Source organism: Lepidothrix coronata, unplaced genomic scaffold (genome assembly GCF_001604755.1).
Source record: "Lepidothrix coronata isolate B3197 unplaced genomic scaffold, Lepidothrix_coronata-1.0 Scaffold102, whole genome shotgun sequence".
Taxonomy (NCBI): domain Eukaryota; kingdom Metazoa; phylum Chordata; class Aves; order Passeriformes; family Pipridae; genus Lepidothrix; species Lepidothrix coronata.
Window position 1 is genome coordinate 12,013 of NW_016690282.1, and position 12,217 is coordinate 24,229.

At 42.5% G+C, this 12,217-nt stretch overlaps 1 protein-coding gene across 1 annotated transcript in view; it reads right to left on the reverse strand.

Moving 5' to 3' along the window:
• LOC108501428 (voltage-dependent T-type calcium channel subunit alpha-1I-like) overlaps positions 1 to 6,691 on the reverse strand; it is a gene marked incomplete at its 3' end in the record, with an annotated part of 18,416 nt that extends 11,725 nt beyond the window's left edge. Inside the window, exons 1-2 of the mRNA XM_017823305.1 lie at positions 6,599 to 6,691; positions 5,495 to 5,628 (exon numbers count right to left, since the gene is read on the reverse strand). Coding sequence (XP_017678794.1) covers positions 5,495 to 5,628; positions 6,599 to 6,691 — 227 coding nt within the window. The remainder of the gene's footprint in view (positions 1 to 5,494; positions 5,629 to 6,598) is intronic.
• Positions 6,692 to 12,217: the final 5,526 nt, after the last annotated feature.

Here is a 12,217-nt window from a genome sequence, read left to right on the forward strand (position 1 = left end):
TGACATCTACACATCTTTTAAACACCTCCAGGCATCAAACCGGACAGACTTCAATTCATGACATGTGCATGACAGTCAAGCAGTGTTTAGGAATATTTATCAGGTATCCAAGAAGCTTTAAAAGAGACATGAAAGGTGAACAGGCTAAAAAGACAGTACAACATAAGGGAAAGCAAAAGCAGCAACGTAATAGCAGGAGAAGGGAAGTTAATACCAATGAATATAAATTAGGAGATAGAAATTGTAGAAAAATTGTAATAGAACTGAATGAGCACATAAAACCATACAAGTTAATCCCTGGAACAAGAAAACAGAATTGTCATGAACAGTGTAAAAAAGCAGAAAATGTCAATTAAAAAAAAGTTCCGTGGGGAAGGTCAGATGAAATATGTACACCATAGATCATAATGAGCTAATTTCAGCTCCAGCTGTGATCAAATATTTTAGGCTGTACCTAAATAGAGACATTGTAAGATAAGCAAGCCTGGAGAATTTGTTTGCGAAAGTTTTTTTAAAAAAGGCCAGAAAAGATCTGGACCAGTACTGATGATTTTTGATTAGACTCAGAAAACTGGGAAAGCATCCAAGGGTTGAAGGAATTCTAATGTTGCACCAGTACACAGTGATCTCAATAGGCTGACTGGACTCATGCTCATCACAATACAGTAATAAAATCACCAATATGCTGCTTTGATAGATTATGGATTAAAAGTGGATAATAAAATTAACCATAATCAACACAAGTTTAAGGAAAAATAGACATCAAACTAATATGCTATAATTTTTTTACGATATTACAAGTCTAGTTCACACGAGTAATTATGTTGATATGGCCAGAATGATATGAAATCATCATGACATACGTTAGCTGGAGACAAAAACCTGGCTAAGTAATGAACTCCACATGCAGCACTAAATGGGAACTCATTTGTGCGCAGATGTACTTCTGTAATGTGCAATTCTTGCCACTCTGTTCTTTATTTATTTATCACAACCTGACAGAAAACTAAAAAATGTCACTGATGGATTTTACAGTTGAAGCATATTTTTGGGAGAAGAGAAAAGAAATGAAGAGGACAAGTCGGTGATACAAAAGTATGAACTGCTTTGGAAATGCAAATAATACAGGTTCCAGTATTCCAGTGTGAAAAAATGAAACCAACATATATCTGGGGACAAAGTTTCCTGTTCCTACTAATTGGAAGGTTTTTTTCTCTTCAGAAGAGGAGACAGGAAAAAAACCCCAATGAATAAAGCTTGAACCAATGAAGAAAGGAGCTGAATTAATTGATAGGGAGATGCCATAAATGACTGGATGGGATACCGCAATACTTGGCTGTAGGAACCAGGAAATTTCAGGCTGGAATAGAGAGACAATATTACCGCCAAAGGCACTGGAGCAGTTACACAGAGTACTGTGTCTTGTTCTGATATCCACCACTTTTAAAAGCTGCTTAAGAACACTGAAAAAATATCTTAAAATGCCAGGATATCCAACATACCATTCCTCTCATCAGAGGCAAGGTCAGGTTGAGATTTGACCACAGCGTGAAATCTACATGGCAAACTCCACAGTGATAATGGGGAGAGGTAAAGACAGGGCATTCTCTGAAAGGTAGACCAGCCTCTCCTTAGCCATTGGACTCTAAGCAACAAGTAGTTAAGGAAAGATTTTGGGCATATTTTGGGGACACACTCGTAATCACAGTCATGCCCTCTAGCAATGTAGTGAAGTCCACTCCCCCTTAACCTACCTATGTACCTACCTACCTATTTACACAAGTAAATTGTATTCCAGGACATGTTCCAGGAATGCCACAGAAGAGGGCAAAGACAGACAAAATTCCCACCATAGACGGTTAATTACAGCACTTGGCTCATGAGAGGCAGAACAACCACTCCCTCTGTGGAATTCATGCCCTCAAGGCCGGGGGGACACTTGGGCCAGTGACATAAAGGGATGATGTCTCCCTTCCCAGAGGAACAGTGGCATCATCTCCAATCACACTTGAACACAACTGTCTCACAGAAGGGTGAGTAGGAGAAATTGCTCACTCTTTTATTGCTGGAGAACTGCCTGATTTAAAAAGTTGATGAGTATGGGCCCAAAAATAAGTGACTCTTCCCTTAAATTCACACACATATAGACTCTGGCTGACATTTCCAATGTGATTAGTGTTCGCATTATCTCAACTTTCAACACGTAGCAGGCTCTCAACTTTAGGAAGCTGCCCTCTGAAGTTGCCTCAGATCAAGCTCTTCAAATGCACCCATCACTGTGGGAAACAAATGATGACAGACAAGACCTAATCACAAATGCAGGGGAAGAGGGACTCCCACCAGGACAGCTGGTGATGAGCACAGTCTTCTTGAAATGCCTGGGAACTTGCAACCTCCTGTCACCAACAAGTAGTTGGAACTGGAGTATTGACAAGCTGAATCTGCAGCCCTGGTTGTTTGTGCACACAAGGGCATTGACATTCTTTAAACCAAATTGCCTTGCATGGTTTTAGGAGCTCTGAGAGGAACAATGAGGTAGAGCGTTGACTTACAACTGTTGTTTTGGGTTTTTTCTAATCCTTTAATTAAAAAACCTGTTGAAGGTGGTTGGGGGAAGGAGTGTTTGAGAGTGGAGAAAGTTCTGATGATGTCATCTCCTATTGCCATGGAAACTGAACAGTTTTAGTGACAATGGAGTCTTCCTGCTTGAGCTGCTGGGTTGCGTGGGGAGCAGAGACAAGCAGGGCAGGGGCAAGCAGGGCAGGGGCACATTAGGGAATTCAGGTAACTAAAACTATAGCTTTTGGCTTTACAAGGAAGTGAGGAAAAAACTACAAATTATTGCCTGAATACATTGCTTATGTAGCCAAAACACCATCTTGGGCAATAGCAGCAATTGTTGTTATGCTCTTTGATAAAACCTGCTGTCGTGCAGTGAGCCAGAGGGAGATATCTCAGCTGCCCGGGAATGACCGGCAGAACGGTCCCTTGCCTGCACTTCACTTTTCCATGCTATAGCTTATTCTTCCAGCCTTTGCTACCTCGGTGTTCATTTGGAAAGGGAGAAGGGAGAAGAATGGGCTGGGAAGTACAGTCCTTGTTCTTGAAACTGAGAGAAGCTGCGTGTACTCTAGGCCGGGCATTACTTCCCAACACCACAGACATTTTCTTAAGAGTGAAGTTTATCACCTCCCTTGCAGAAAATGAGAATCTAAGACCATGAAAAGGACAAAGCTCTTAGAGAAAACTGATTAGCCTCTGATCAAGATCTAACTTGCTGGCATGGAGAAAACGTATAAGACCTAATGCAGGTTGTCCTCTCTGAGTCAGAACGCTAAGGCAGCATCTGGACCAGCGTAAGCTGAAGCCATGATCCAGGTGTGGAATCAATAAGGATAAAGCTTGGGGCTTACATTTCAAGTTAAATAAAAGCCTACAGTACACAAGGGCAAGTTTAAGCCTTGGATTTGATTTAAACAGTGCAGACAATTTTAATGAATTTCAAAGAATAATGAATTAATAACCACAAGCTTTTTTAACTTGAAATACATTATACAGTCATTAGTTCTATATAACTAAATGGAAAAATCTTTCTTTAGCAGAAGTCTTTTGAGATCAGATATTCTAATGAGATTACTATCATTTCAGCCTGACACCTCATGAGGACAATTGCATGGATATCAGGAAACAAATTTCTTTCCGTTTTGGACCTGAAGTGAAAAGTCCTCCACACTGATTATTTTATATCTAAGGAGTTGATACTAAGTCTCTTTGGCATTGAAAAGAGTTCAGATATGAGCTTTTTTTTCTAGTACTGCTATCAGATGCACAAAAGAGCCTCTCTCTCCTCAAAATTCTGCCAGCAGTGGCGACTGAAGGAAATATGTAAATCAAATATTCTCCCTTCTTGTCTATGTAGTGTGGATTTCACTTATTTTCTGCATGAAGTACTTGAGCTCACCCTCTTTCATTTAACATTGTCCCACTGATTTCATCATCTCTTCAGACAGCATCACTCACATACCATGCTTGCAGAGACACCAGGCAGAGCAAGACCTTGAGTTCCCAAGCCTTTTACTTCATATGCTGGTGCTCCTGTGCCCACCTAGAGCAGAGCCTTTCTCCCAACACACCGCAGCATATCACCCACGCAGAGGAGCACCATGGGCTCCAACGTCCCCTTTTCAAGCATACCAGTTCTTCCCTTTCTTCCTCAAAGGCTGCTCTGCTAGGGTCTTGCTTTCACTGCATCCAGTTTCCAGCAATTTTGCCAACAGGAGTTCAGACTAGAGCATACAATGATCTGGCTTTTCTCATCGCCATGAGCTTTAACTTTAGCTCACAGTCCTCATGTCAGGCCATTTAAAATCAGACGCTAATCGCAGCAGGCTCAGCCACAAGAAAGGTCTTCCTATCTCACACATATTGTGTTAATTCAGAAAAGACTACAGCTTTCATCTACCTGTCCTCCTTTCATGCACTACCTAGCCAAGAATCAGCCTTCAAGCTTTTACAACTGCACTGAGTTTGAAACTCTCTGCTCCTCCCAGAAGCAAACAATTATAAGCCCCTCTAGAGAGAATGACTTTCAAGCCTTGCTGTAGAAGAACTGTGTCAAAAGCAAATATAAAGACAGTGCTGCTCCACACCACAGGGTAAAACTCTGCAAAGTGAGCTCGAAATCACTGCTAGTTCAGTCAGCAATACTTGCACTTTCAGACAACGGTGGATGCTAGTAATTCCTCACTGGGAGGAAGAGAAAAGTGAGGGTTTCTCTCTGAAAGATATTCACTTTTTTACAGTGAGAACAGCAATATTACATATTTATTTCTGACCTTTTTTTTTAATTGTTATTATACCACAAGGCATTCTAATTGAAAATTATAATTCCAATAAAGCACATCCCACTGATATCAGAAATGGACATTTTGCTGTGATTCAAAAGGCAAATCCTGATAGACTTTCCACTTCATATGTGCAGAGGGGCAAATCAGAGCTTCACCATAGCAACTTTTTTGTAAAAAACACTCTAATGTCAGCTTGTCCTGACAGTAGTGTGGATAACCCTGGTGCAGTACAATGGCAAAAAGCCCATAGTAACAAAAATTACATTCCTACCTTTGAAACACTGCTGCTGGAAACAGAAACATTAGCTTCAGTTTGGTTCTGGTAAAGGTTACACCTCTTCTACTCAGACATTTTAAAAACAAAACAAAAAAACCCAGAAAGGTTTCTGGGTTAGCTCTTCAGCTGGTACAAATTAACACCCTCTGCTGAAGTTGTGCTAGACAGATGGCTTCACATCAGCTGGGGAGCTAAGCTACCTTGTCTACTCTTTCTTCCGTAGACTGCTAACCCCAGCATGCCTGATTCCAGTTCGGCAGATGTACTGGAGTAGCACCAGAGTAGAAACTTCCCTTCAGTTACATCATTTCTGTTCTATGCAGGAATCTAGTAAACACAGAACAAATAAACCCAGAAACTATCAACCTACCCAGCCATGACAATGAAGAAATCCAGGCGGTTCCAGGTATCTCCAAGGTAACACTTCTTGCCGAAGATCCCCAGGGCAACCATCTTTAAGACCATTTCCATGGCAAAGAAGATGAAGATGAAATCATCAAATACCTGCCAAACAGAAACCCAAGAGCACATCTGATAAGCATTCCCAGCCTTTGACTTTAAAACCCAGAATGCACAAAAATACAAATTTAAGTACTTCTGAAAATGAGTTAGAAGGGCTGGAAAAGCTTCTCCCATGCAGCCCTGGCATCATAGCTTCCTGCTGCTCAAGTTTGCAGAAGGTTTCTGTAGCTTCTTTTTCCCCTGTAGGTCAAATAATTGATGCAGACTCAGAGACTCCTTAAACAGACTTGAAAGGAGGTGTTGGCTCAGCACCAGCAGGTCCAAATCCAGCCAGGAAAACACTGTTCTTCTGAGGTCCCCCAGGATGGGCTCCTCATCACCCTGCTGCAAATAGCTGAACTGAGAACATAGTGCAGCTTCATGCAGAGTTTGAACAGCACATACTAATCACAGATAAAACCTTCAGATATCTGAAGGTCTTAGCCACAACAATACTATGAATGACACCCTTTGCTGTCACCTTCTCTTTGGGGAAGCAGCAAGCACAGCTAGTTGGATGTACTTATGGCCCTTCTAAGCATTCCTCTTATTTCCTCTTCCTTTGAGCATCCTAAATGCCACAGTACTTGTTGAATCAGTAATACTCTTGGCTCCTCAGCAGAGCAGTGAATGCAGTGGGGGCTGCTGTTCTCTCCTGCCTGCCTCTTGCTGGCTGAACTCTGAGCTATATATCTTGTAACTGTCTACATCAGGAAACTCCTGCTTACGTGCAGGATCCGGAGGATTAGCAGCTGTTCTGTATTGCATGGTCACAGGTAGACTTCATTCTCTTTCTCGCCCCATTCCTCTCCTCAAAGCAAGCTTTTGTCACTTTACAACAGGATAGCCTACTGCCAGGGACAGTCTTGCCAACCTCTCTGGGAAGGTATTGCCCACACGCTGAAGGAAAGCATGCGTGAAAATTTGTGACTTGGACCGAAGCACCATCACAACAAGAAGGAAGACCGCTTACCTGCAAGATTTTACACCTGTCAGAAAGGCAGTCCATATCCTCACATGGCTGGTACATTCCCAGGGTAACGCAGTTTAGCAAAATCACCATCATGCTGACACACTCGAACCAGGTGGAAAAGAGTCAAGGAAAACTACAAAAGCATCATGACTGAGACAAGCTTGCTCTAGGCTTGGGATAGCAAAATAGGAAGATTAAGGGAAAGAAGTGCTGGAAGGTTGATTCATTACATTCTTACATTTTCCCCCCTCAGTTCATCCCTACTCCACTCTTTGATTAAGCCAAAACTCTTTTAAGAAAGGGAAAGTACAGAAGGCCTAAGGCATTTATACAAGTCAAATTATTGCTATGCTTAAACAGAAGCTTGCTTCTCTCCAGTTGGTTTGCTGAACCTCTCCCCTGATTGGTTTACTGAATTTTCCAAATACGTGGAAGAGACTTTCCATGATGACCTGTACCAAAATGCATCGAAGACCTTTAAGATCTAGGGATCTAAATCAAAATGGATAGACTGATGTCTATTTAATCCTGGTGATTATTGCCCTTCTGGGAAGCAGGTACAACACAAAGCTAGAAGTCTCCCTCTAAGAAGAACCTGGGGGTAAAGAGTTTCCAGTGCTCCATCTGGTTATTCTGCTTCCAGCAGTAACCCACTATGGATAAAACTCCACGATGTGCCTAAGTTATTTAGTAACTATGGGGAGAAATTGTGTTTCTGACCCCAGCTGGTGATCTATTTATGGCCTAAAGCATGAGGATTGATAGTCCTTATAATTGTTTTCTCAGCTACACTTGTGTCCCTGCAGATGCTTTGCTTATTCATTTGAATCCTTTGTTGATAATCTTGCTAAAATATCTGCTTTGATAATAGTTGGCAGCCCTGAGCTACATTGGCTAATTATACTTTACATTAAAAATTGTTCCCTCCTATTTATTTTTAATTTGTTGCCTTTTAATTTCATCAAGTGCTACTTCATTTATATATTAGAGAAGAGGATAAAAATGGTGTATTTATCTGACCTTTTCTGTGCTTTCCACACCCTCTATCTGCCCTCTCTTCACCATCCCTCCTCCTTAAGACTGAAGGAGTCTTAAGGTCTGATAGACACTTGTCCAAGAACTCATTTGCAGAATTTTAGCTCTGAAAGTGGGCACGTTTCTGTGATACTTTTCCAGTGTTCCCCTTGTAAAGTGGTGATGTAGAGCTAATGAGAGTAGACCTCCAACCTCTGGCAGAACCATCATTCTTGGGTATTTTATACACCTCACAGCAACATATCTGCCCAGTTTCCACTGTCAGACAACTTTCTTCTATTTTTTTTCAATAATGAAATCCATGAAATTATCCACTTAAAATACAATCCACCGAGGGCATCCTTTTTCAGTCCTTGCAGTACTGCATCTAAAAACAGTGGCCTGTATCTTTGATCACTTCTGAAAGACATTCAACAACTATGGTTTGTTCTGAGCAAGTCTTCCATGCTCGTTCTCTGACAGTGATTTATGACTAACCTGTACAATCTGATCAAAAAGATTATTAATTCTTTCTTTTCTCCCCCAGCTGTTTTTCAGTGAGCTACATTCAGTTGCAAAATCAGACAAGAGCAGGGCACTAGTTCTACCGTGCCAATTATGCCATAAGGTGATTTCAAGAATGTGTTATCACTATACCTCCCAAAGTTTATCCCAAGTGCTGTACAAAGCAATGCACACGGAGGCCACCCTTGATGTAGGCTGGCTTCAAAACCAGAGACCTTTTCTGAGAGGACTGTGCCAAAAGGGGGGCAAAAATAAAGTATTTGCCCTCAGGGGTCTATACAACACAACTTCAGCTTTTCGCCTTCTCTCCCTTCCAAGTTTCTTTAATGATCTGATCCAAAGTCCAGGAAAACAATTTGAGAGGTTTCCATTAGCTCACACAGGCTTTTCAGATAAGACTGCAATTCTCCTCTGGACTCTTCAAAATCTATTTGGCATCATCATTCACAGAATTACAGAACCACAGAATGGTTGAGGTTGGAAGGGCCTCTGGAGGTTATTTTGTCCAACTCCCCTGCTCAAAATAACATCAACTACAGCAGATTGGTCAAGGTCACATATAGTTGGGGTTTGAATCTTCAAGTATGGAAGCACCAGAACCTCTCTGGGCAACCTGCTCCAGCATTTGAGTATTTACTCATAGAAAAAGTGTTTTCTTATGTTTAAATAGGACATCCCACTATTCAGGCTGTGCCCATTGCTTCTTGCCCTGTTACTGGGCAAAACTGAGCAGTCTCTGTCCTTTGCTCCTCCCATCAGGTATTGATACACATGGATAAGATCTCCCTGAGCCTTCTCTCCACTAGGCTGAGCAGTTCCAGCTCTATCAGTCTCTCTCTTTTTCAGGAGGTGCTTTGACAGTTGCAGCACCAGTGAAGTGCTGGTGAAGGGAGCAGTGTGAAGGACATTCTGCAAGGGGCCAAGTGTCAGAGTGGGCTGAGCCAACGGTTGCAAAAGTCACTCTCCCTAGGCATAAGTCAGGAGTTTTTATTTAATGCAGATCTACACGTCTATGCACATGCTTTGGCAGCAGCACTGTATGGATGTGAGGATGGTCCCGTGCCCCTCTCATGCCTCTTGCAGTGTCCCCACCAAGAACATGCAGAGCAGGGCAGAGTGCCTTTGGGCAGCTAGCAAAACCCCAAAGCACAAGATCTGACCAGTCATAACAAGTGCTCCCAAAAAGGCTGAAACTTGGGCCAGATGTGCAAGGCCCTCATCTTCTTGTTAAAAATCTGTGGCCATCTATACAATTTCTTCTTCCCTGCCTTTTGGATATCAGCTCTCAAAGTTTGCCAGCATTGTCTATGCTTTCCAAGGACGGTGCTGGATTGCTGGCCATTCCCAGGCTATCAAAGTGATATTAGGAAAAGCCACTGCCTCACTGCTTTCCTTTTGGAGCAGTTGGGAACCTTGAAAAAAACACATCCAATCTGCAGCAGAAAGGAAGAAAGTACAAGGAGAAAACCTGAGCATCTCCTGCCCCAAGTCAAGAGGGGTTGCTGCCTGCTTAGGTTGGTTGAGGGGGTAATTAGAAGTACCTGCTTCCTTCAATCCGTCCCTGCTCTCAACCATAGCTACTGCCTCCTGTCACCACAGCAACAGCCTGCAGCCAGGTTTATCATCTTTCTCTTGGTGATGCCTTCCCTTTCCCACATCCCTCACCCCCCTCCTTTTCCCCGTGCCTGAGCCTGTAATTAATTGCAGCTGCTGACAAAGCCAGTCTTCATAATCTGCATCATTCAGTCAGAAGTTTCATTATTAATTAACTTCTTTCAAAGTTTAAATCTACTAATTACAAGCAAACCCATGCACATGTTCTCCCCACCCCAGCCCTTCCTCACTGCTGTTCTCCCTTCCCACAGTGTCACTCCCAGTATCTTTCCCCGTGAAATCTGAGGCCTCCAGCAGGTTTTAAAAACTAAAGGAAGACACACTCAATTTCTGCCCATTCTGGTCAGCTCCTCTCCTTGGCCACCATAAGGTGCCTCAGAGGAAGGTACCAGAAAACCTGCAGCAATCTGCTATGTTATAACTTGCCCTTAAAGGGAGTGTTTTCACCTAACAGTGACAGTTCACAGTTGATTCAAGCCCTTTCAGATAAAAGGGTCATGGCCCTCATTTGAAAAACAGAAAAACAATAAAAAGTATTTCCTGACTCCTTTTAACCATGGACTATTCTCATTGTGCACATAAATATCTCCTTGTAAAAGTCCTGTTAAGCTCTTGGTTTCAGTACTGTCTTGTGACATCAAGATCCATATCTAGGTTAACTATATTTTGACTCAAACACTTGTACTGGTTCTATAGTTGGTGCCTGCCTGTGGCAACAACACTTTTCTTTGCTGCTGGGTGCCATCCCTGTCCTGCACCCTGAGCAGGACCTCACCTGAGCAGCTGCTGGCCAGACCACCATGTCTTCCAATGGACAGGGCAAGTCTGGGATAGAGAGAGACTCAAGAGGGATATGCATCACCAGCACGCGCCAGGAGAGACCTTTAATCCACTCCAAACCATCCGGCACATGCCAAAAACCACAAGTTACAAGACTGTTAAGGTGTTTCTGGGAGCTGGACGTATTGTGGTAGTGCTTGATAACATGACTATATATAATGGAAGACGATGTTAGAAACAGATGATAGGAGACAGGCAAAGCTTTTGGGCTCGATTCCTGAATGACAAATAGCAGAAGCAACGTCTGCTATGTTGGAGCTGTAAATAGCTTGCACTTAAAAAACTGAGTACAACAACATTCTTGGGATTGGCCTTAATCTCTATTTTCTATCACTGACAAAAATACAACAGAGCAAAATAAAACAGTACTTTTGGGTCCCCTCTGCTCTTTCTCTATAATCAGCTGAACGGTAAGAGTACAAGCAGGCATGAAGAGCTCCCTACTGGCTGGCAATCCTGAAACCTCAGAAAATATATAAGCTTTACAAGCATGACAATCCCTCAGTCTTTCCTGTTGCTGTCCACAAACCACTCCTGGGGTCCTTGTGCCAGTTAAGATCCTGAATATCTCAGACCTGGTTCATCTGCAGTAGAAATGCCTGAGAAGAAAGCGCTTACGGCAAAGCATTTTGTGCATTAGCATTAGCCCTGTGGTATGGCTAATCACAGTAGAACCCGCTCCTGCCCCAAAATGGAGAGAAGAGCAGTTCAGTCACTGCAGTGGAAACTGAAGCCCTGTGCAATGCATCCCAAACACCAGCCAGCCATCATACAACTCCTTGTGGCCTCCTGCCTCTGAGCTGGTGCCAGGCGGCTCAGCTGAGGGCAATGTGCAGGTGAAACGTCACACCTCCATCACTCCTCTCTGCCTCCCCTTTGAGCCCTACCACTCATCCTACCATCCTTCCCATCAGTTAAATGGCTTCACCCTGTCATTCCAGTCTGCAGTGATTACATTTTCTTTCCCTCCTTTTTGAAATGAGCTAAGGACAGAGCTGTGTTCCTTCCCTACTTTCCTCACCTGCTTTGTGACTGTCCTGCAAGGAGCCAGGAGGATGCTGTACCTGCAGCAGGACAGTTGATGTTTCGTTTAGAGTGGAAGGAGTGATTTCTTATAAAGATCAGAGAAACAAGTAGCTCCAAGGAAAGGGGTGCTCATTTTCTCTACCTCATTGCTTTTGTCTTTTGCAAATGCTCTCACAGGCAAGTTTCATTTTTTGCCCCCTCCTACTTTTTCTTATTACCACTTAGCTTTTGTGTTTTTTTTTCTTTCTGTGCTGATACATAGGAGTTTCATTGTCTTTTTCTACAAAACAAGCTGACAGAATCAACAGGGTTCTTTCTCTTCAGCCTCAATCTGCTAAACTAACTCACTAGAAAAAGTTGAATGTAACGCTTAATGTTCACTCAAAGAAAAATACCTCTCAGAATGTGTTTGTGTTCAAATAGATCAAAACAATCAAAACATTTCTCAGAACAAAAAGCTTTAAAAATCCTATTTTGGAAAGACTGGAGCATTTCGGCTTTGTCTTTTTTAGAGCAAAGCATTACAGAAAAAGGTTGGAGTTTTTTGACCTACATAGAAGACTGGTTTTGAGTTCTGAGTCCACTGGAAATTAAATGCCA